General features: G+C 36.8%; 1 protein-coding gene across 7 annotated transcripts in view; it reads left to right on the top strand.

Moving 5' to 3' along the window:
• Nucleotides 1-401: 401 nt before the first annotated feature.
• Nucleotides 402-23,953, top strand: part of Dlg5 (MAGUK family member discs large 5) — a 95,826-nt gene continuing 72,274 nt past the window's right edge. For 4 of the 7 annotated variants that reach the window (XM_083142062.1, XM_083142064.1, XM_083142066.1 and 1 more), the window contains exons 1-6: nt 402-650; nt 1,908-2,076; nt 17,045-17,171; nt 17,647-17,770; nt 21,354-21,594; nt 23,258-23,422. In XM_083142062.1, coding sequence (XP_082998188.1) covers nt 1,936-2,076; nt 17,045-17,171; nt 17,647-17,770; nt 21,354-21,594; nt 23,258-23,422 — 798 coding nt within the window. In that variant the 5' untranslated portion in view covers nt 402-650; nt 1,908-1,935. Of the gene's footprint in view, nt 651-1,904; nt 2,077-17,044; nt 17,172-17,646; nt 17,771-21,353; nt 21,595-23,257; nt 23,423-23,953 lie in introns of all 7 variants that reach the window. The other 3 variants (XM_083142063.1, XM_083142068.1, XM_083142067.1) reach the window with 3 other exon arrangements.

Here is a 23,953-nt window from a genome sequence, read left to right on the forward strand (position 1 = left end):
GTGCCCCACCCCATTGTCCCCCTGAGGATATCAATCTTATGAATCAGTGTACGAATGATACAAACAAAATTGTTACTCCCTTTATTTTCAATGTAATACTTTATATTCGTCCAAATTGTAAGTAACTTTCCACATTTGAATCCTCTTATTTGGCTGAATATGGGCTCGCGTTCCTTCAGCCCCCAATCGGATACGCCTGTGTTTTTAATTTGTTACTGTTTTACGTGCAGACACGTTAATACAAAATAGTATTGTAATTGATGCTTACAATAAACATATCCGAATTCTGTCGCATATTCTTTTCATGTATCTCTGGCATTTAACATGGCAAAAGAAAAAAAGGGGAAAAGGAAAAGTTGTGCAACACTCGAACATCTAGTGCCGTGCCGACCGACCGATCATATGTGAAAGGGCAACAGTGGGTATGTGCCATGTCGGAGAAAAGGCTAATTTGTGATGGGGAAGTAGAGTGTATTGGTGTTTTTATTTGTTTAAGTGAATTGTAATCTGTTACATATTTATTATTACTTGTTCTAAAGGATAATCTGGAAGAATTGAACATTTTATTTAAGTTTTTCGAGTGTAAAGTGTTGAATGAAGTGTACAAAATGGCGGAAGAAAGAAGTCGAGTTTATTGCTATTAATGACAGGTAAGGTGGCCTCCGTGTTATAATGATTAATTAATACTCAGAACCTTACGTGGTTTTTGTAAAGAGATGTTATCTGACAGTTAAGCCACAAGTGTAGAATTAGGTCATGCCACGCTACAACTGAAGAACCATAACCATGAACGAACTTGTATGTCTACCGTGTCGAAAGTACACGGTAGGTGCTTTACCTTCTCGAATAAATTTATTTTACTGTTTTGCTGTCATTTAAAATTCATAAACACGTACCAAAATTATACATGAAAATTTCTTTCATTTAATGTGCCAGATAGTCTTCATATCGCCTAAATTCAAACATAGGTGCTGTGAGGTGTTCTACTTAACTGTGTATAGAAGTTTATTTACGTAGCGAAATTAGTTCATATACAGTTAAAAAGCTTTCGTAAATGTAGTGACATGTTGAACAAGTGCGTTTATTGGTTATTGATTGATATTTCAAACAAGTGGAATAATTTTATTGTGATAAATGTCACTGAGATAGATGAAATAATGTCCAGGTAAGTACTAAGTTGCAATAATACAGGGTAGTAAAGAAACATTAGTCGCAATATACAATGATTTTTATCCTATTTTACCTTATTTTAAAACATTTGCCCATTTCAGCCTAATATTAATGTGGTTGTCAGTGTCCAGCTTACTTGCTAATGTCAAAAAAATAATAATACAGCTTCATTAGTGTAATATTGTAGTGCTTTTTTTCCCCATATAAACTACTCACATGTGTATGCTTGAAATGTTATACAGTACTTGTGAATTTCAAGTATATACTTTATATCTTCTGTTTTTATTTACATATGCACTGTTTACTTGAAATAAGTGCTTTTCTTTCGAAGATCATTCATAGAATAAGGCATTCAATGGGGTGGATATTCCAGCTTTGATTATAACCCACTACTTAATATATAGTGCATATTAGGAAACATAATGTGTAATAACTCTGTGAGTATCTAATTATTGTACCAGCACCTGTAGAGATTCCTATTAATTAATAGTGCATGCTTCTAATGCTTTTAGAAAGTGTTCTATTTTAAAACATAGAGTAACTGACATGTAAACTAACCACAAGACTTGAAATAGATATTGGAAATATCTTGTATTGGTCGCCTCTTCAAACTCCGATGGAAGCCATGTTTAGTTACTTGCAAATTACTTATATCTAGGTAACGAAATATAAATGTTTTTCCAAAGTTAAAAATCGTCTTCTAGGTTAACCCATATTAACATTACTTGTTTCAGCAGCATCTAATATGATGCTTAGCTTTTAATAATGGACGATAGGCGTTCTGCAGAGAAAGGCTCCCTTGAAAGGGTCAGGCCATTTTCGGCTACAACTCCCATCCAACAGCTAATGGCCCATGAATATGACATTCAGCAAAGCAATCTTGCATTGCTGAAGGCAGAATTGAAGGTAAACTTGCATTTTCTTCTAATTTGTCATCATTTTATGGTCTAGAAGCATGAATAGTGAAGTTTTTTTTTTTCTATTATTTGGTGATTACAACCCATGTTAGGAATAACTTTTGAGTGTTTTGTGCTGTAAAAAAAATAATACATAATTGCATCACATGATCCATATTTAATTTACAGTTGAGGTGGACCAATATCAGGAATTTCCTGAATTGTTAATTGTTCATGGTTTTATAGATCCTTTTTTGCAGTATTTGTTGTGGTATTATATGTATGCTGCTTGTATGTGCATGCACTGCATGGTTTGTTCAATAACCAGCACATTTTTTCCCTCTGATTTACAGATTACAGTAAGGTCTGTATGTTGTCTCTTCAGATCTATTGTAAAGACTGTATTTTATCCAAATATGAAGTACTAATATAGAATTGCAGGACAAACTATTTGTGTGTGTGCATATTTTACATGCTTAAACAAAATTTTTAATGAGATGTGCATCCTTTCATGCCAAGACTATAGATTCAAGTCATGGGGTACTATAAATGTGTGGGCCCAAGTACCTTTTGTTTTATTGCAATTTCATCATGCTACAATTGCAATTTTAATATGGTTCGATTCTGATTTACTTCTGTTAACACATACTGCTGAGTTTTAGCGATTACTTAAGATTTTGTTCAATATATGCTTTCGCAGTTAGTTTAGACAGGGCAGATTTGGTTCTATTAGCATTAAAATAAAGTCCCTAATTATATTCTACTAAGGTTCATATTTACTTCTACATTAATTATCAATAGTCTATGATACTTAGTCGCTTGTAAACGGAAAAGACATTGTCCATGGGACAATGCATGCATAAGGTAATTTTCAAGTTGCTTTTTCAAAATAAATAAGTTTTTTCGAAATCCAAACAGTGCTTTAAGTTACTTTAAGGAAGGTTCAAATTTCGTGTGACAATGATTGTGAAAATTCTATGATAATTAGTCTTCCTGCTAGGAGAATTGGTATAAATTTACAATAACGGAAGTATCTCCGATTGCTTTCAAATTATGCATACTCACTAATTTAAGAATGTGCAGTTAAAAATTGGCGGTCGCTTAAAGAAATTGTGAAATTACATGCACATATTAATGATATGATTGTCGATACACTATTATGGTAGCCATGTTTCATGATGTGGAGGGAGAAGAGATTGTGGAATGCGGCTTCGAATAGAGGTAAGTTTGGCAATGGTGTGGTTGCTACAATGTTGTGCGATAAGTGATACCCGTTGTATGGAACGTTGATTTGCATTTGAGAAAATGGTGTCTTGCATAAGGTGGATAAAATGTTTACCCCACAAACCATTCAAGATAAGGTTAGGTTAGACAAGCATAGTAAAAATTAAGGGTCATCATAAACATAGTTTTGAAACGCTGATCATTGCAAAAAATAGTTGTTTTCTTCATAAATCAAGGGTGTTTACTCCGTTCACGGACCCACTTATTTAGTCTTATTTTGCAAGTTCTAGAAGTGACTGCCAAATTTCAACTGTAGATTCGTGATTAGGAGGCCAAAATTTCGAATTTCAAACAAATTGGAGATACTTCCGGTCTCCAAATTCTATGATAAGTAGTCTTCCTGCTAGGAGAATTTGAAAAAAATCATAAAACAATCGGAACCATTACCCATAGCACCCTAGACTGAATTTTGCAGACTAACAAGACTCTGGCATCTGTACCTATGGCCAGTATAATCATCTGTGGGACTTGTGGGATAGTGTGAATATCACTCAGTTTTAGAATTTCTTCTATAACTTCTGCCGTTTCTCTCAAGAGGTGAAGTCTTGAGGCGTGTTTGACACCCATTTGAAACAACGAAATTTTAGTCGCCAGCCTAAAACTTTTGGTCGCCAATGGCGACCTGGCGACCGGAAATTTCGCGCCCTGAGCTAGACACATGAGTGCAAAGAGATTCGAAATGTACAGCAAACTAGACAGGGTTGTTGGTAGCATTTTCTACCAGATTTTTATTTTTAATCTCTGGGTGCAAGCTAAATTTTACACTGAGAAAATGTTGAGTAAGGTGGATAAATCACTGAGTTGCAGCAGTTTTAGACCCACGTTAGATTAAATCATTTTCCTTTGCATTGTTCTATGGTAATGTGAGAAATTTTATGGCATTTCGGATGCCATGGCTTACTTCATGTATTCATATCATTTCTCAAGGATGGGATTTGCCCTATTTCCATAACACAACCAATCAGAAGCGACCTGTAGGTCATGAGTACAGATGTAATGGCGACCGCATGAGAAGTAAACAATGTATCACTTCACATTTTTAAAAGACTAACTATTTAACCGAGAGGAATAACATTTCATATTAAATGGTTTGGGTTGAAAAGAATGACGCTGCTTAGATACATACTATACAACAACGTTTACTGTACACGTACTGAAGAATTTTAGTTTTTTCAATTGTAAACACCATGCACTCACCATAGATGGTGTAACTCGGTGTGCCTTTCGTGCTGTGTGCATTATACATTGTAATCGCAAAAGCTAACTGAAATGTTCCATGAAATGCTTTCGTGTAAAGTTCTATCTCCTATAAGATTTTTGGAAGCATTTACATAGCATTTTATGCAGAGCGAATTTACAATACCGGAAGTATCTTCAATGGCTTTCAAATTTGGCATACTCGCTAATTTTGGCCTTGTGATCACGAATCTACAGTTAAAATTTGGCGGTCACGTCTAGAAATTGCAAAATAAGTCGAAAAAAGTGGGTCCGTGAATGGAGTGAACACCCTTGATTTATGAAGAAAACAACTATTTTTTGCAATGATAAGCGTTTCAAAACTATGTTTATGATTACCCTTGATTTTAACTATGCTTACCTAACCTAACCTATCCTTACTGTGAATGGTTCGTGGGGCAAACATGTTCTCCACCTTTATGCAAGATGCTATTTTCTCACACGCTCCATGCAACGGGTCTCACTTATTGCACAACACTTGAGCAATGGTGACTACGTCAGAACACAAAGTAGCAAGACCGTTGTGAGGAAAGGAAGACGTCTTCATGTCAGAAAACATGGTTTCCATGTTAGTGTATGGAGAATCATATCTGTAATTGACAAGGTTATTTTGCAATTTCTAGACGTGACCGCCAATTTTTAACTGCAGATTCGTGATTACGAAGCCAAAAGTAGTGAGTATGCCGAATTTGAAAGCAATTGGAGATACTTCCGGTATTGTAAATTCATACCTTTTATGCTAGCAAATGGTTATGCTTTCTTTTAAACCCGGCCTTAGTCTAGTATTTTAGATGGCACTGGAGATGATACTTAGAGTTCTGACTATGCATCAACAAGTGAAAACCTGTTTGGTAAGCTATAGCACTTGAATTGGGACTATTTTAAGACACAAAAGATCATGCAGTAAAAAAAATAATTGTAAATAGTGCAAAAGGAAGCATAGAACTCAACATAGAGGAGTCATTCAATACCTAACTAACAAAAAAAATAGACATTCAGAAGTATTGTGTGTAGGATGACAATTGTTGTTATAGAAAATCACACTTGAAGAAATTCTGCAATTGAAAACTGAATTAAATTAAATTAAAACTGAATAAATAATATATTTATTCTAATTGTATTGTCGATGCAAAATGTAAATAGTACATTGAAGTTATTACAGTGCAATGAAAGACAACAAATAAATGCATGAAATGTCGCATCTATTCTGTGGTCTGCTTGACAACAGGCTTAGAATTCTCTGTATGCTTTCCTGATGAAGACCAAAACAGTTGGAATGTTCAAAAACCAAGCATGTGCCAGAGTGCCAATAAAACAATGCAAGATACTTGTCAGTAGAGCCCAGGACTTTGTCCTATAAAACTGTAAAAAGTGTATGTAATTACCGGATGTATAAGCTGAAATCTGCTGTTTTGTAGTCAGAAAAACACATGGTTTGGTCATAGAAAGCTACAAGAAATTTATTCAAAGTACTTGCCCTCGCAAGCTACACATTTTGCCCACCTCTCGGCCAATTTGTGGATACCACGCCAAAAAAGTCCTTCTCTTTTGAGGCAAACCACTCATCAAGCCATTTTCGGACGTCTGCATACAAACGAAGTGCTGCTCAGCGAGGGCGTGCCCCATCGACGAAAACAGATGATAGTCGGAAGGGGCCAGGTCTGGTGAATAGGCGGGATGGGGTAGCACCTCCCAGTTGTGTGCCTCCAAGTAGTTTTGGACCAGTCTTGATGTGTGCGATGGGGCGTTGTCATGGAGGAAAATCAGCTTGTCATGTCTTTGTTGATAATCCGGCCTTTTGTCACACAGAGGACGGTGCAATTTGATCAGTTGTTGGTGGTAGCGGTGGGCAATGACAGTTTCACCAGGTTTCAACAGCTCAAAGTAGACGATACCCTGTTGATCCCACCAAACACACAACATCGTCTTCCGGCCGAAGCGATTTGGTCTCGAGGCAGATGTTGATGGTTGGCTGGGATCAACCCACGATTTCTTGCGTTTAGGATTCTCAAAATATATCCACTTTTCATCGCCAGTCACAATCCGATGCAGGAAAGACTTTCTTTTTTGTCTGGCAAGCAAGATTTCACATGTGTTTTGGCATCTCTCCAGCTGCCGATCGGTCAATTCATGCGGCACCCATTTTCCGATCTTTTGAACCTTTCCCATGGGACGTAGACGCATGGAAATGGCTGCTTGAGTAACACCCAATTGCTTGGAAGCATGTTTTGCGTTTGGGTATCGTCCTTGTCCAAAAGAGCCTGCAATTGATGGTCCTCAACCTTCCTGGGCCGATTTTCACGCTTGTCGCTCAGGTCAAAATTGCCATCTTTGAACCGACGAAACCAATCCCTGCACGTTGTTTCCGATACAACACTGTCACCATAAGCCTCCACAAGCTTCGATGCGATTCTGCAGCCAATTTCTACAAATGGAAGCAGAGAAGCAGAGCTTCTCGCATATGTTCTTTTTCTGGCACAAAACTAGATATGCTTACCACAGGAACACTGTCTGTTGTTGTCTGCACGTGCTGATGATGTGCACTGATTCGTGTTGGCAGATGTCCAACTCATACAAACACTAGGTATGGCGTGCCCATGGTACCTTCATACGCTCACTATCGCCATCAATGAGCAAACAGCAGATTTAAGCTTATACACCTGGTATGTCAGAAAAAAATTTAAAAAATTGTCAGAAAATACAGAAATATTCCAAGGAAAGCAAAAAATATGTACAACAGTACTTTCGAATTTCTTATTATGCAAGAATTCAGTACCTAAGAGGGATGATTGGCTAGGGTGGGGATGGTGTATTAAATGAAGTCAGAATTACTTTAACCGTAGAATGTAGTGGGGAAAGTACTGAAAATATCGTGAGGTTCACTGCAATTCTCCTAAGTTTCAGTTACTATTATGTCAGATTTACACCTTTGTGGAAACTGTGTGGAAACTCATTGCTACTTGCGCAGACACTTGTTGTCATTTGCCTGCTCCAGAGCCAGGACAGAGTATACACACTGATACTTGAGCGGCTCAAGTGACAAACGATCTTGAATCTCCCGTACTCGCTTGCTGATAGATTAGGGGCTGTTATTTTTATTTTTGACTTGTGATCAGCGAAAGGAAAATGAAAACAATTGAAACTTGTTTATGGTGATTCTTGTGCCCCCACAACACCGACTGAGAACATTTTTCCTCACTAATGTTCGCACGGCTATCAATTGTCGCTGGGATAAAAAAGAGGTGGTATTATTGTTCTGTACTAGTTGGTAAGAAAAGACTGCATCTGCTTTCAATTTCTTCGTTTGTAATTATTATTATTATTATTTATTATTATTAAAGTAGGGTTACAATTAAGCTTACATTTTTTTTACATTGATTCCGAACTACAAAAACAGCTTTTTGCCCTACATGAATTAATATACAGTTATGCTATATGTTTATAAGTATACATACAATGGAATATTATAAATTTATATAATTGAAAAATATAAGAAATAGACTAAAATAAACATTTTTTGCAGCTACGTTTTATGAAGGAAGAAATGAGGTAGAATAGGCACAGTGTCAGTATTCATAGATTAATGTCCTAATCTGTTGTTTAAATTTGGCCAAATTTCTCTCCTTTCTGCAATTTACAGGTAGTTGATTCCACGCTTTACTTGCCAGTGATGACAGGGATTTTGATCCGTATCTTGCCTTGTTACATTTTGGTACTCGGATACTGTTGGTGTTGTTGGATCGCAGATTGGGATAATTTATATTACTAGATATCATTACTTTGTCCTTTAATAAGTGGTGGTACGTGTTAATTGCCTGGTGAATTTTTAGTAGAAATGCATATTTTCGTCTGGATTCCAGCGTGGGTAATTGGAGTTCTTCTCTGCTTGCACGTGAGGTCGTGTGCGCTGTATTTCTTATGCTACGAATAGCCCAAATTTGCATTTTCTCTAGTTTCGTGGTGTTATTTCTATTAATCCCATAAAGTACAGAGGAACAGTATTCAAGTAACGGCCTAATAAATGCTTTGTAGAACGCTAATTTGTGGGCGAGGTGTACATATTTGCAGACAAATTGAAACTGCTTGATTCTAGGTGCTGCGCGTGAACACATTCTTTTTACATGTTGTGAAAAACATAAACTTTTATCTAGGTGCATACCGAGATATTTTAGAGATTCACATGGTTTTATATTGAAATTTCCTATTTTAATGTTGTCAATTAGCATATTGTTATTATTTTCACTGGATAGTATTAATACTTGCGTCTTAGACTCGTTCACTTTCAACATGTTAGATTGATACCACTCAAAAACTTCGGGCATATTTTCCTCAATATTTGCAATTACTTTTTCTAATTTGCTTGACGCGCAGTACAGTAGACAGTCATCTGCGTACAAATATAATTCAAACCCAAATTCCCTGTCTGCGATGTCATTCACAAACATGTTAAACAGTTTAGGACCTAGAATAGATCCCTGTGGTACACCGAAAGATACATTTAAACTGTTTGAAATTGAGTTGCCTACTTTTGTGTCGATACTCCTATTCCATAAATAACTTTCGATCCAGTTGCATGCAAGGGCAGAGAAATTAAATTGCTGATGTAATTTCTGTATTAATAAATTTGGCTGAACACTGTCGAATGCTTTACTGATATCTAGAGAAATAATGCCAATGTATTGCTTCCCTTTACGATCTAATATATTTCTCCAGTTATGTATCAGTTCGTGCACGAGTAATTCTGTCGAGCGATTTTTTCTAAAAGCAAACTGTCTATCTGTCAGTAGATTGTTAGAATGTAAGTATTGTTCTAATTGCTTGTCTATTACCTTTTCAAGAATCCTGCTTAATGAGGAAGTAATTGATATGGGGCGATAATTATTAACTTGCGTCGGGGACCCCCCTTTAAATATAGGTGTGACCCTTGTGTGTTTCCAAGTGTTAGGAAAGATTCCGCTTTTTAAGGATGAATTAATTATATCTGTGAGAGGTTCGACAATCCATGGGGCGAGTAGATACATTATGCGATTACTTATTTCATTGAAATCTGGACCTTTTCTGAGGTTAAGTTTTTGAAGAATTTTCTTAACGTCATCACTTGAGACGGGCTTAAAACTGAAGCTGGTTTCTTGATATTTAGCGTCTTTTTCATTTTGTTTGCTACTTTCATTTTTCTTCACCCTTAAATTGTTAGGGAATGTGTTGGATATTGACTTACCGATGTTAGCAAAGTGGTCATTGAGGACGTTCGACACCCTCGCATCTTCCGTAATTGTTTCATTGTTATGTTCAATAGATGCGACGGATTGGCTTTTGCTATCATTTCCAGTTAAGACCCTGAAAATCTTGAATTTGTTATTGCCTGAATATTTATCGGAATAGATCTGCGTAAGGATATAATTTCTTTTCGCATCTTCTACTGTTTTTGTTACGTAGTTCCTTATAGTCTTATATTGTTCCCACGTGTAATTATTATTATTTGGACTACTTGCGCGCTTAAACATCCGGTTCTTGAGTGATATCAATCTAAGAAGACCGCCAGTGATCCAGGGACGCTTGTTGCCCCTAACACGAAACGTTTTTATTGGCGCATAGACATCCAGAGCTTCGGTTATTAATGACTGCAAATATGTCACCTTATCGTTTATATCCGACATCATTGTTGTTTTGTGAAAGGGTAGATAAGAACAATGATCAACGAACTGTTGTTCAGGGAAATTTTTAAAAGAACGCTTAGTTACGAGTATTCTTGTAGATCTTTGTGGCCTTAGGTTAATTGAGGTGTATATCAGAAAATGATCGCTTAAATCATGCATTACTACGGCGGATTTATCACGCAATTCTTTCTTGTTGGTAAAAATGTGATCTATGAGACTCTCACTTGTGTCGGTGACGCGTGTCGGCAGGCGAACGAGCTGCTTGTACCCCGCTGATTCCATCGTATCGAAAAATGCATTGTCCGCTGCAGTTGGTTTCATGACGTCATGATTTGTATCCCCAACGAGAACCGAAGCGTGGCAAGCCGGAAATGACTGCAAAATATTTTCTAGTTTTTCATTAAAAGTGACGGGGGCCTTGGGATGTCTATATACGCATCCTAGAATTAAAGGTTTGTCGTTCTGTTTGAGTTTTAAAGACACCCACAATCCTTCAATGTCTACATCTGACACAGAATATATAAGTTCCGATATTACAGCTGTTTTTACGTAAACAATAATACCTCTCTCTTGCTTAGGATAGTCTCGATCAAGTCTGTACATTTTGAACCCTTCAATTTCAACGTGTTTGTCTGGAATGGAATCATCGAGCCAAGTCTCGGTGATTGCAACGCATGTGAAGTTTAAACCAATAAGTTGCTGACCAAGGCAGTTTATTAAGGTAAAAACACTTAACACGTAACGTTTCGACCCTGTATCAGGGTCTTCCTCAGACGAAGAACTAAACTAAGATTTTAGTTTAGTTCTTCGTCTGAGGAAGACCCTGATACAGGGTCGAAACGTTACGTGTTAAGTGTTTTTACCTTAATAAACTGCCTTGGTCAGCAACTTATTGGTTTCAATATGGAAACAAGGCTTAATTATATTACAATGTGAAGTTTATTATATGGGAAGCTGCGATTTCATCTATTTTGTTCTTTATGCGGTTAATATTGACGTGGCCCACCGTGATATTTTCTGCGTTTTCGGGGAAAGCAAGGTCTTCTACTTGCGGATACAAGTTTGCAAGGAATCTCCGGTTTGCCACGCTCAGCCTGTGTAACGTCACGGGGGGTGGCGGCTCATTGCCAGGCGGGGAGGAAGGAAAACTATTTACAGCCCCAGCATTGTGGTCTCGACCTTGGCCTCGGGGTCCTGCTATCGATAATATGAACTATTCGTTGCGCTAAAATACAAAGAATAAATTATAAATTAACTGATTACATGCAAGACAATGACAAAATTATACAGAAATATGTCTTATTACGAGAAAATTGAATAAATATGTTGTAAGAACATTAAATTGGTCAAAACATGTCTTATGAATTCTTTCTTCTATTTCGGCTAATTTTCATCAGATACGTAAAGATCTCACCCAAGTATTCGATCTGATGTGAAATAAAATATATGTTATAACATAAATTCCCGGGCCCTACTTATCAGTGTTTGAAACTCTACACTTAGATCCAACTTGGCTTCTAATGCACTGCCCCTATTCACCAGAACTGAAAACATAGTCTCCAACTCACAGGCATAACTTGATATGGACAAGGGGCACTTGACCCCACCCCCAGAATTCCAGGGTTATTAAAATTTACATAATATGAAATGTCTTTTATAACCTTCTGCAACCTATCCTTCATCTTCTTTCTCCCCCCCCCCCTCATAATGATGTCCCAAATTATACCTCAATTAAAGAAATTAAATTACCAATGTATAGAAGATAAACCATATTTTTCAATTTGGCAGTACATTTTTTTAAAAAAATATAAAGTTAATGGTGTTTGCAGTTTATTACAAAATGCCTACTTACCCAGTTTGTCACAAAACTGCCCCAAATTCCCCTCTTTTTAATGTTCATAAAAATGAGCAATACGAAATTGCTGATATTAATTAAATATGTAGTATTTTAATCATTAATGTTGGCAATAATATTGTTTGATAAAAGTAAGTAGATCATGATTGTGAATTTGCAGTAACTTCTTGGAAGTTACATATGTTCCTGTATATTTATTAAATAGGCCTTACTTTGCTAATATTTATGTACATTTTGTGAAAATGAAAATGATGTTTTTTTATGGTATGGATATGCAATTCATAGCACCAATATCGTGTGTAATAGTTATTCGAAGCTGCTGATATACAGTAAGCAAGGAGAATACTTGACACTGTTTCTCTGAAATCGGCAATGTATGTGTATGTGTCCTCCATTCAGTGGGTATAGTTCTGGACCAAATTAAATAAAGTTTGGCTTTATCTTCCTCAAAACCTTGGAGGCATGTGGAACCCACCTTTCCCTTCAATGTTGCCAGTTCTTGTAAGGAAACTCTCATGAACGTGGGGTAGTTTGTTCGGAACTACATGCACTCAATCGTGGGTTTTTTTTTTAGAACTGAATTTTAAAATTCAGGTGCTCGGTGAAAGTTTTCAGGCACACTGTATTTTTCTACCCATGGACTTAATCATACTTGCAATTCCAGATGGTTTTTATTCAGTTACTTTGAACTTGTATGTATGACTACCAGAATTTATAGTGTTCATATGTAACCATGAAGAAATGTGTTATCTTTAGAATCTAAGTGCTTGATACTTAATTTTCCATGAATAAATATGAATGGTGGTTCTCTAAAGCCCAAGTTTGGGTTAGATATATTTAATTTTATTTGTGTACTCTGTTGTTTTATAAAAATAATATAGATATTATAATGAAAAAGTTTAATATAATTAATTGTATAAACTTAATTGTTACACAAGCCATCTGGTTTGATCTTTCAGAAATCGTTAGCGAATTTAGTGCTGACTTACAAGTCTGCTGAATGTGGGAAGGTTCCAATTGCTGTATGTTTCAAGTTTTGGCTTTACAGTACTTATTCATGTTTACCTTTTGTTTCTATATATGAATGCTGCACCGTTTTACGTTCAAGGAACTATTTCTGTTGCCAGCTTTTGGTCATTTTACAGCAATGTATTTCCCTTATTCGAAAATAAAGATTATCACCTTCTTGCTTCATTCAGTGTTACCCTCCAGTATAGTTTCGTCTGCTGTATTTCATGACTTAAACCGGCGATTTGCATGTGAAATTTGTTGATGATGGAGTAACTCATTTTTTAGTTTTCTACAACATTTTTCTCTTCTGATCATTTCATCAATCTTCATTTTAATATCAAATGTTTCCTCCTCTTTACTATTTTCTTTTTTGTCTATTGACTGGTCAAACTGGATGTCATTACTTGGTATGTTAATTATCTTTTTCCTTTGTGATATTAAGGTAAAAAAAATTGGGCTGAGCCGATGTATTGATATTAGCGATGGACTATATCGGAAATTTGATATATCGTCAAAAAAAATGTCATCACAGATGATATGATTTTTTTCCATATTGTGATATCGGCGATGTATTGTCAAATATTTCCAAATATCGTGATGATATATCACTAATCCGATATATATCACTAAAATGTGACAATTTATCATGACGATATATCCTCTAGTTCAGTGGTTCTCAAACTGTGGTACGTGTACACCCAGGGGTACACGAATGACTTGAAGGTGGGGGGGGGGTTCGCGATCAGCTCGGAAGAGAAATATCGAGAATACCCACACGACAACATTTGACTTCATTCGTAGCGTTCCAACATGAACGTGGGGATCTTAAATAGGGATGTAACTTGTCCCTCCCGATTAATACTGTTGATGCTAGAGACAGCCCTGAACGGGCCAGGTACAAATATCTAACTTAACATTAATATAGACTCATGATTAGGTTTTATACTGAACTGAGCAATGCGAATGGCAGATTAGGGTTTAGGATAGCTTACCCTGATCTGTTTAGAAAACAGACCAATAGCTCCTGCTTCTCCGATGATTCCAAGTAAGAAGACCTCGTGTCGCTCTCATGCGCACCTATTTAAACCCTCGCTTGGCCTCTCGTCACCTCTAGCCAAAGGCCAGTGTTCTTACCATTTCCTGTAAAAGGGTTACCCTACAAATTTCTGAGCAGGAGCCGGTAAGGTCAATATTTCTGAAACCGATCGGACTTAACTTTAACACTCATCAGGATAATAAGGCTGATTTTGTCACTGACACTCTTATCTTCTTTCAGATGTTTTGAAATTGAATACTCATTTGAAATCTATAACAGACTAAATATGGAGCCGAATCTCGGCTTGAAAGTTTCAAGTGCACAACCAGACACAAAGAAACCGTGTCAGGCTATGCAGGCACATCCTTCTCACTAGAAACTCTGAGGATTTACAATAAAGACTCTAAAATAGTGCTTGCCAGTTTGTTTGCAAACATATTTCTGTTCTTTACTTTTTTTCAAAAACTCTGGAAAAAATATATGAAAAGCAAAGTTTGGTAAAACTATCAAAGCCGGGAATCAGATTTCTTCAAATTTACAGGAGAAAGTACTTACGGAATTGAATTTATGTGAAATTTCGGAAGGTCGTACAAGTGTTTTCTCGCATTTTTCAATGTATTTGGCCGCTAATGCATGTATTTTTCTATAATAATATCCGTCCTATGCACGAAAGCTGTTGCTTGCATTTCCATCCATGTACTTGAACCGGATGTTGCGAACAACTGATGACGTAATCCCCGGTAAGTGTTTCCAAACACAGAGTTTTTTCACTATATTGCCCAATCTAAAGCAACCTAACCTAACCTTACCGTGATGGTGCGTGGGGCTCTCGTGCATGGTTTTTGGGGCTATTCGTGGATGGTTATACGATCCAGAATGGTTTTTGGGGCTATGCGGGAATTCTTCTGTTAAGGAGGTTCAAACACTTCTTTGCCGTTTGAAACACAACGCTAGTCAAGATTTGCCCGCCATTTTACATGTTCAGGAAACTGGTAAAGAACGAACAATAATTATTCGATATGTCGACAATAGATGCTAATTCCGTTGAAAAAAGCAAAATCCCTTGTTAAACAATTTTTCGCAATGCAGAATAAGTAAGTAGGAATGTCAACAATTACAGAATGAACGGATCCCCACCTTCGATAGTTTTACCCAAAGTTTTTTTTATATACTTCTTGGCATACATGTGTTTCACATTTTTTTTATTTTTGTAACTCATCATGAATATTGTAAACGTAGGATTCTAATGTTTGTGCCATTTGGCTCTATTGCATGCCTCCAACATATTAAAAACCAATCATTCAGCCCCCTCCCCCCAAAATCCACTCTGGAGAATACCTATGGTGGGGGTACATTAGACGTTTAGTTCCCACTAAAGGGTACAATGAGAAAAAAGTTTGAGAACCGCTGCTCTTGTTGATATTGTTTGGAATTTATTTACTGATACCAGGTGGGGGTGAGAAGGGGCCTATACTTTTCTGGCATCATGGTATTTTGCGTGGTCCGCAAAAATGCTACGTGGCACGTTATTTATCCTGGAAATTATACAAAATTGAAGTTAATTTTTACATAACATGTTTTTTTTTTTTTAATATTGTGATGTAATTCTTTAATATGTTAGAACTAAACCCTTGGTAAATTGATGCATATAGTTAGAATGTAATACTTCTACAATAATATTAATCAATATTTTGAACGATTTTAATACAGTTTTCAAGCATCATTATTTGTTCAAATTTGTATCGGCCCAGCCCTAGAAAAATTCATGATGAATTTTCCCTTTTTGTCACTTTCTCATTTGTTAAGTATGCATGATTTGAGTATAAAGAAATTATATATTCATTTTTAAACAACAATGAATAATTCTTGGAAATCATAATTTAAGTTTTGGATTGGAATGCAGTGTATTTACTTTGTGTGTGTGTGTGTGTGGTGATCATAATGATTGTCCAATTACAGATTTATTATTCCATAGTAATGAAAAATAATTAGAGATTTTAATAAGATTGTGATCAGCAAAGTTGTAAAAAAAGAACTTCATCTATATTTCATATGCATTGCATCAACAACAATTAAATTCATGACACATACTTGAATATAGACTTTATCACACTTAAAATTTGAGTAGCCTCATGTAGTAACTTGTTACTATCAGTATCATGCAGATGTGTTCAGTTGTACCTGAGGGCCTCCCCGATGGTGTTGTTACTATCAGCATCATGCAGATGTGTTCAGTTGTACCTGAGGGCCTCCCCGAAGGTGCAGTGGTAGCATTGTCGCCTTGTAATCAAGGGGTCCCAGGTTCGATACCCAGATCCCACCTTAAACTATAGGTACAGTCTCGATTAGCCTTACTGTGCATAAAGTGAACTTAAAACACCAAATCAATCCAGTTTTACCTGATTTCAATAAGAGGACACCAGGGGGTTCCTAGTTGGAATCTCAGCCCAGGGTGTTTCATCGTGTCGTCTCTCATCCTCAGTCGCAATTACCCAAAAGTGGCAGAAAAGCGACAGTATATAACAAGACTCAAATGAAGTAAATTATGGGTGTAACGTGTGGTTTCTTCGGCTGATTCACAATTTTTCGTAATGTAAATTGTGATGCTCAAAAAGTAAGATGTTACTTTTTTTGTTGTTTGTTAAAATAGGATATTTATTTATTTATTTATTGCATCTTGTTTATCATGGCGAAGTTAAGGCTTTGTAGCCTTCTCTGATAACCCTAAGTATAAAAGAGAGTGAATCCAGTAAATGTTTTCACAACTCAAGCATGTAAAACCTGCTGGTTCCAACTAAACTGATTTCACTATTTTCAGAGCAATTTGTAATTCGGCAAATTAATTTTGGGCACCCTGTCTTTATATGCTAAAAGTTATTGTGTGTGTATTTTGTTGCAGCTTGCGAGCCATGACCGGGACATGCTTAAGAAGGAGCTCAAAAGAGTAGCAAACGAGAGGGATGGAGCATTCAAGCAGCTGGCCATGGCATCAGGAGCATCTTCACTCGATAGTTCTGGGAGCACAGGTACTTATACGTAACAGTACTTGTCAGGGACTTGTACTTTTCTGGGAGTAGTTGCACCAGATGTAGCTGGAATTGTGCAAGATATGCAATTTTCTATTTCCCCTACCAATATTTTAACCACTTACCTTACAAATAGTGGTTAAAATCAGTTTCTAGTGTGGCTTCATAGAAGAAAATAACAATTAGGATATTTAAATTTAAATGAGCATGTTCATGTCAAATATAGTACACTTACAACTTGTACTTGTAACTTTGAGCTTCATTTGGTTAAAAAGAGTGTATAAAGATGAAAACATTTTATTGGACATACAGCAAGTGAAGATCACAAAGATTCTGTTAACAAAAATACATGCACACACTCTCTGCTTTACTGAAACGTGGATTTCTTAACATGTACAGAATAACATGAGATTTAAAATTGGTAGAATGAATATCAATATATAGACTACAAAAGGTTTTTTTTACTTTTCTCCAGGGACCTTGTCTCACTACACAGTTTCCAACAGCGATAGGAGCCTTTCTTCTGCATCAGCTAGGGATTATGATGGTCTGAAACAGCAGTGCGAAAGAGCCATGAACGAATTACAGTCACTAAGGAGGTGAGTGCAAGGATTTAGATATCGACCTGCATTGTCAGAATTTGTGAAGGTGTTTTTTTTCCGGAGAGTAATTTTAACTGATGAGAAACGTGGTAAGAATTTTTAACTGATTGTGCATTTTTAAGTTTTCTTTCCCTTCAATTGTGAGGATGTTGAGTTGTCAACCCGTTGTCTTCCCCCTGAAGGTCCGTAGTTTGAGACTGGTATATTTGAACACGTACAACATATGTAGAAATTTCAGCCAAAAAATGCAGGCTTGATCAGGACTCGAGCCTGGGTCTGTTACATACCAGGCCATTGCTCTACCAACTGAAGCACAGGGTGTCCCACTTGTAAGGGGCCCCGGAAAAAGTGTTATAAAAATCTTAATAAAAGAGGATATGAAACCAAATTTGTACATGACATACCTTTATGGTTGAGAAATGAAGGTACATTACAAGAAGTGTTGGAAGTGACCTCCCCCCGCCACCTGTATACACAGTTCAACACGGCGCTACATGTTCGTGAATGTTGCTGCCAGAGTATTCGGCGTGACTGCCTGGATTTCACGGCGGATGTTCTCTCGTAACTCTTGTACACACACCTTAATGGTAATGTGTACAAGAACAAACCACGCACCATCGACAAGTTACGTGAGAACATCCGCCGTGAAATCCAGGCAGTCACGCCGAATACTCTGGCAGCAACATTCACGAACATGCAGCGCAGTGTTGAACTGTGTATACAGGTGGTGGGGGGGGAGGTCACTTCCAGCACTTCTTGTAATGTACCTTCAATTCTCAACCATAAAGGTATGTCATGTACAAATTTGGTTTCATATCCTGTTTTATTAAGATTTTTATAACACTTTTTCCGGGGCCCCTTACGAGTGGGACACTCTGTACCAAACCAGCACTAATTTTGCTTGATTTTTCGCTGTTGCTGTTCTACAAAAAATCAGGGGAATCCAGGACAGGGTCGGTACCTCAGTTGGTCAAGCAGTGGCATGGTATGCTAGAGTCCTGTGTTCAAGTCCTGATCGAGCCTGCATTTTTGCTGAAATTTCTACGTAGTACATCTCCTGTGCGTACCAAATACAGAGATAACAGACAGCATGCTTTGGTACTTTTAAGATTATAATTACGCACATATGAACTTGGAAAAGCAGTTCGTAGTTAAAATTTCAGGCTACTCCATACATGGGTTGATTATGGAGGAGATGACCCATCCGGACATTTTAAACTTGCAATAAATCATCAGTTGAAATGGTGTTTATATGAAGCAGTTACTCACCCGAACATATCTAGAATGACAGCAGACAGCAAACCAACCATCAGTTAACACAGCAAATGTTGATGTTGAAAAATTAAAAGCAATCTTTAATGTTAAAAATTATGTAGCCTCCCCCTCAGGAGAAAATAGTGTAAGGTCAATCCAAAGGAGAAAAAAAATTGTAATAACCTGTTCAGACAAACCTCTGCCTTGCACATCTTTTCATTCATAGTAGCTACGAACAGACTTACTATGCCCTTAGTATGATTTAATTAATAAATACAATAATTTTAATTGCTTTATTGTTCATTAAAAGTAAATATTTATTTGTAGCTAATAACATAAATTTTGCCTGTTTTTGCCTACCTTCTCCCTGTTGTAACTTTGTTAACCATGGAATTTCAATGTCCAATTTTTTTTTGAAGGTACCTCTCATATAGTACTCTTCATGTTGTAAATACCAAATTCTTACTAGGTTCCCCACCAGAGATTTTGGGACCTACATTTTGAAAAAAAATTAAATTCTGGTATTTTCAAAGAGCTATAACTCGGAGGAAACCAGTACCAGAGTTCAAATATTTTCTGCTAAAACTTTGGATGTATGTGTGTACGGTAAAATAAAAATATATAACTTTGATATTACATTACTTCCCTACTAAAAAAAAATCCAAAACTTTGATTTTTCTTCTAAATTGAATATCAGGTTTGCCCCTAAATTTCAACCATTTTCATTAAAGATGGTGGAAAAAGGCACAGATCGTAAAATGTAGCTTGAAATGTGCTCAAAACAATGTTTTTTGCCACAGCTTTCTATCATTTTTATTATCTGAGTTGTTATAATTATCACAACAGAGAAAAATGCTGCAAGTCATGAAACAAAAATGGCTGACATTTTCAAATGAAGTCCAGTTTTATAAAAATAATTCCTGTTTTGAACTACCCTTTTATAGGGGTTACAACAAGAACAAAATGAAGGTTTTTAAAATGGTCGAGAAACCAGTGCTGAACCATTTGGTATGGATTGACCCCTAAGCTTTCATCAAACCTAACAGGTGACAGTTGAGAAATTAAAATTTGTTTCAAGCCCACTTTATGCTCAGTCTTATCAGAACTGGATTGGTGTGGGATCTGTAACACTGCCATGTGCACCCATCAGGGAACCAAATCCAAGACACTTTGGTTACAAGGTGACTGTAATCAGTACCCCTATCAGGGAGGCACAAGTGGCAATAAGTATAGTCGTTATTCCACAACTGAATTGAAAGCAATCAGCAATTACAGGTACAAAATGTAGTTAGTGCATTTTGGATTTTGATGGTACAGTTAATGGGCAAAATATGTGTTGGTGTGGACAAGGTATGAGAAATGTAATTTTCTGTGACTGATTATAGCACACTTTTGGTAACACAATTAAGCCTTGTTTCCATGTTAGAATAAACACTAAAACATGCTGACAAAGGCAGAGTTTATTATACAGGGTGATTAGGGAAAACACTAAAACATGCTGACAAAGGCAGACTTTATTATACAGGGTGATTAGGAAAAACATTAAAACATGCTGACAAATGCAGACTTTTTTATACAGGGTGACAAAAGTCAGGTTACATGGGTGGTGATATTGTTCCGTTGTTGAATGACCAACCCAGTCACCAGATCTAACCTCACTATAACCAAATCACTCCCATCACACTAGAAGATGTCTTACACGACTGAAAATGTCAAATTGAAGCATGCATTCAAGAATATGGTGCTCATATTTAATGTGCACTGTAACTGCAATCATTACATATCAATCATGTGTGTGCTTGTATGCTTGTTTTCCAATGTAACATGACGTTTGTCTTACCCTGTATAATGAAACACCATACAAGTAACTTTTGAAATATATCAGGTCCTTCTTCAGGCTAAGAACTGAACCAAAATTAATTTGTACACGATATAAGTTGAAACATTACATGTATAGTGTTTTATTAATATAAAAAAGACTTCCTTGATCAGCATCTTTAGTGTTTTTTTCCTAGCACACTTTTGATTTGGATCGTACACTCACTGGCAATAAAAATGGGACACCCAGATCCTTAAATAGTGGCTTCCCATTAATGTGTTGAGTGTTGCCTAACCCGACGGCTGACTTCAATAGGAAGTTGTTCTATGGCCGTACAATTAGGCAGCGAATATTTCAAGATCTCGGTGTCCCATTTTATTGCTTGTGACTGTACATATAGCCAAGTAAACGAAGAGTGAAATTGTAAATTAAAGTTTGTGTAACAGTGAGATGCACACGGACATTATTTCTATTTTCTGAGTGTAATGCTTGTTGTATGTTCTGCAGGCAGCACAGCGAGACCATAAAACGGTATGACCAGACGATGAAAGAACTAGAGTACTACAGAGGGCAGCATCGAGCAGCTGTGACTCAACTCGAACTGGCAACGCAAGAAGCTTCTACGCTGAGGGCGAAATACGGTGACCTGCTGTCTGAAAACAAAAGATTGGAGCAAGAAGTACAAAGTCTACAAAAATTCTTAGAAGAACATAGGAAGGAAATATCGGAACTACGTAAACAGCAACAGGTATGAGCGCAACAAGTGGAAGCTTTATTGCAATAAAGATGGGATTTACAATTGAATTTTTAAAGTATATATATATACTAGCTGATTATCCGGCGTTGTCCAGGTATTTATTTATCCCAATCTTCTATTAGACAGGAAAATAATGAATTCTAACTGTTGTGCAAAATGAACTTGAGTTGAACGGCATTGTGAGTGTCACTATTCATCTTAGTGACCCCGTAAAGTAAGGATTCCACACTAATATCGGTCGGTTTACATGTCACCCCCTTTCTACCCCCACCCCTAGGGGTGCCAGAAGTGTATTGGAGTTGAACGGCATTGGGAGTGTCACTATTCATCAACTATGGATTCCACACTAATATCGGTCATTTTCGCAACACAAAGTCATATCAGCCAGAATGTTAGACAACCCGAGAAACACTATCGTTGTGCAGGATTGCATAGAGTCATGGATGTGTGTTTGTGCGGAATTTAATATCGGTCCTTTTGTATTATTTTTACATGTCACCCCTTCCCACCCCACCCCACCCCTTGGGGTGCGAGGTGTGTCTTACCCCCCAAAATATTATTTCCAGAATGCAAGTGATACGTGTACTAGGTTTGGTTGAAATTGCTCCAGGCATTCGAGAGTTATGCTGGAACAAACAAACATACACCCCCACACACATACATCCATTTATATATACACACACACACACACACACACACATACACACACATATATATATAACATAGGATGTGGAACGAAGTTGACGTGTATGATAGCAAAGATTTATGATACAAAACATGAAAATACTAGAGTACAAGCTCACGTTAACAGTTTTCATTTGCATATATGCCCGACCCTGTGGTTGAGTGGTTAGCACATCGCGCTGCGATGCCAAGGGTCCCGGGTTCGAATCCTGGTCGGGCTTGGTTGTTTGTGAATGTCCATTCATCCATTTCATCATTCATCCCCATCTTCGCAAATTAGCCAAGAGGCACAAAACGCAAAGTAAAATAAACTAAATCAATCAATCAATTCATTTGCATATAGTAGGGGGTTCCCAAACTTTTTCGTTTCACGGCACCCTTAGTGTTTCAAGATTTTTCCATGATGCCCAAGTCAGAATGTAGGCCTATCTAGCACTTGCAACATTCAGTTATTGTTGGTAGGTTGCTTGCCTTAAGTTAAAAAAATAAACATACATTTCTAATTGAGAAACATTTTATATGTAAAAAGTTTTAAATAAGCACATGTTTGAATTGATGCGATGGTCCGATTCTAAATCCAAGTGTAGACTAACAAATATTGGGACATTTTGCGGTGCTCCAGTAAGTCAGTCGTGGCACCCCAGAGTGCTGCGGCACACACTTTGGTAACCACTGTCATATATGGATACAGACTTACTAAACATTTATTTAATTAACACTTCTTTATATATTTTACAATCTTTTCTCATTTTTAATTGTTTTCATATTGTTCCTCTAATTATGATTTTTCTTAGCAGTTCTGTTAACTTATTCTTATCCGAACAGTAGTGTTTAGTTTTACCTCCGTAATAATGTTCGTTTGATTGAAATAATGCACATCTTAGTTATTGCACTTTCTTTGTTTTTTTGTCTTCCTCACTTTCCTTAATTTTATTAAGTTTCTTTTTCCCATTTATTTTGTCCTCTGTAGGAAGTCATCAACACCGAAAATGCAAACGATGCCTTGAATCAACATTATACAACTGCATTAAGGAAATATGAAGCCATCAAAGACGATTACGATTCTCTCAGAAAGAGATATGACGATCTCATTAATTCTCATTCGGCTGCAGTTCATAAATTGGAACTTGCACAGGTTTGTATGTTTTAAACAACCTTTATTTTTACCCTAGTTGCAGGAGAATACAATTAATCTCATTGCTTATCATTTGTTATTTATTTTTTAAAAATATTTTTGCGTTAGTGACATAAACAGAACTAAACCCAATGGTGCAACAGTGTTTTGAGGGTGCTTTTTATTGGGTTAAACACACAGGATTCCATTGCTGCTGTTATTTGACTTTCTAGTCTGGCATCCGCTAAGTTTGTGCTTGCAAGTAGCTTCACAGTTGTCCTCATGGCGCTGAATCAGGACCAAAACTTTTGTGGGCTCCCACAAGGGATCGGACCAAGGACCTTTGAAGGCTTAGTGAAAACCCATGTTTTATGGTACAGAAATCTCAGATTTTTCACTTTGAACATGCTTTCATTCTTAGTTTTGATGTACCTAACTGTATTGCTTTCATTCATCAGTTGTTGGAAAAAGAACACTTCCTAATTATTTCTTCCTTAGCTTTACTGGTCCTGACCACCAAACATGTGGTTGTGGCAAATTATTCAAGTACCA

The sequence above is a fragment of the Lepisma saccharinum genome, chromosome 20, assembly GCF_977018435.1.
Source record: "Lepisma saccharinum chromosome 20, izLepSacc3.1, whole genome shotgun sequence".
Lineage (NCBI taxonomy): Eukaryota > Metazoa > Arthropoda > Insecta > Zygentoma > Lepismatidae > Lepisma > Lepisma saccharinum.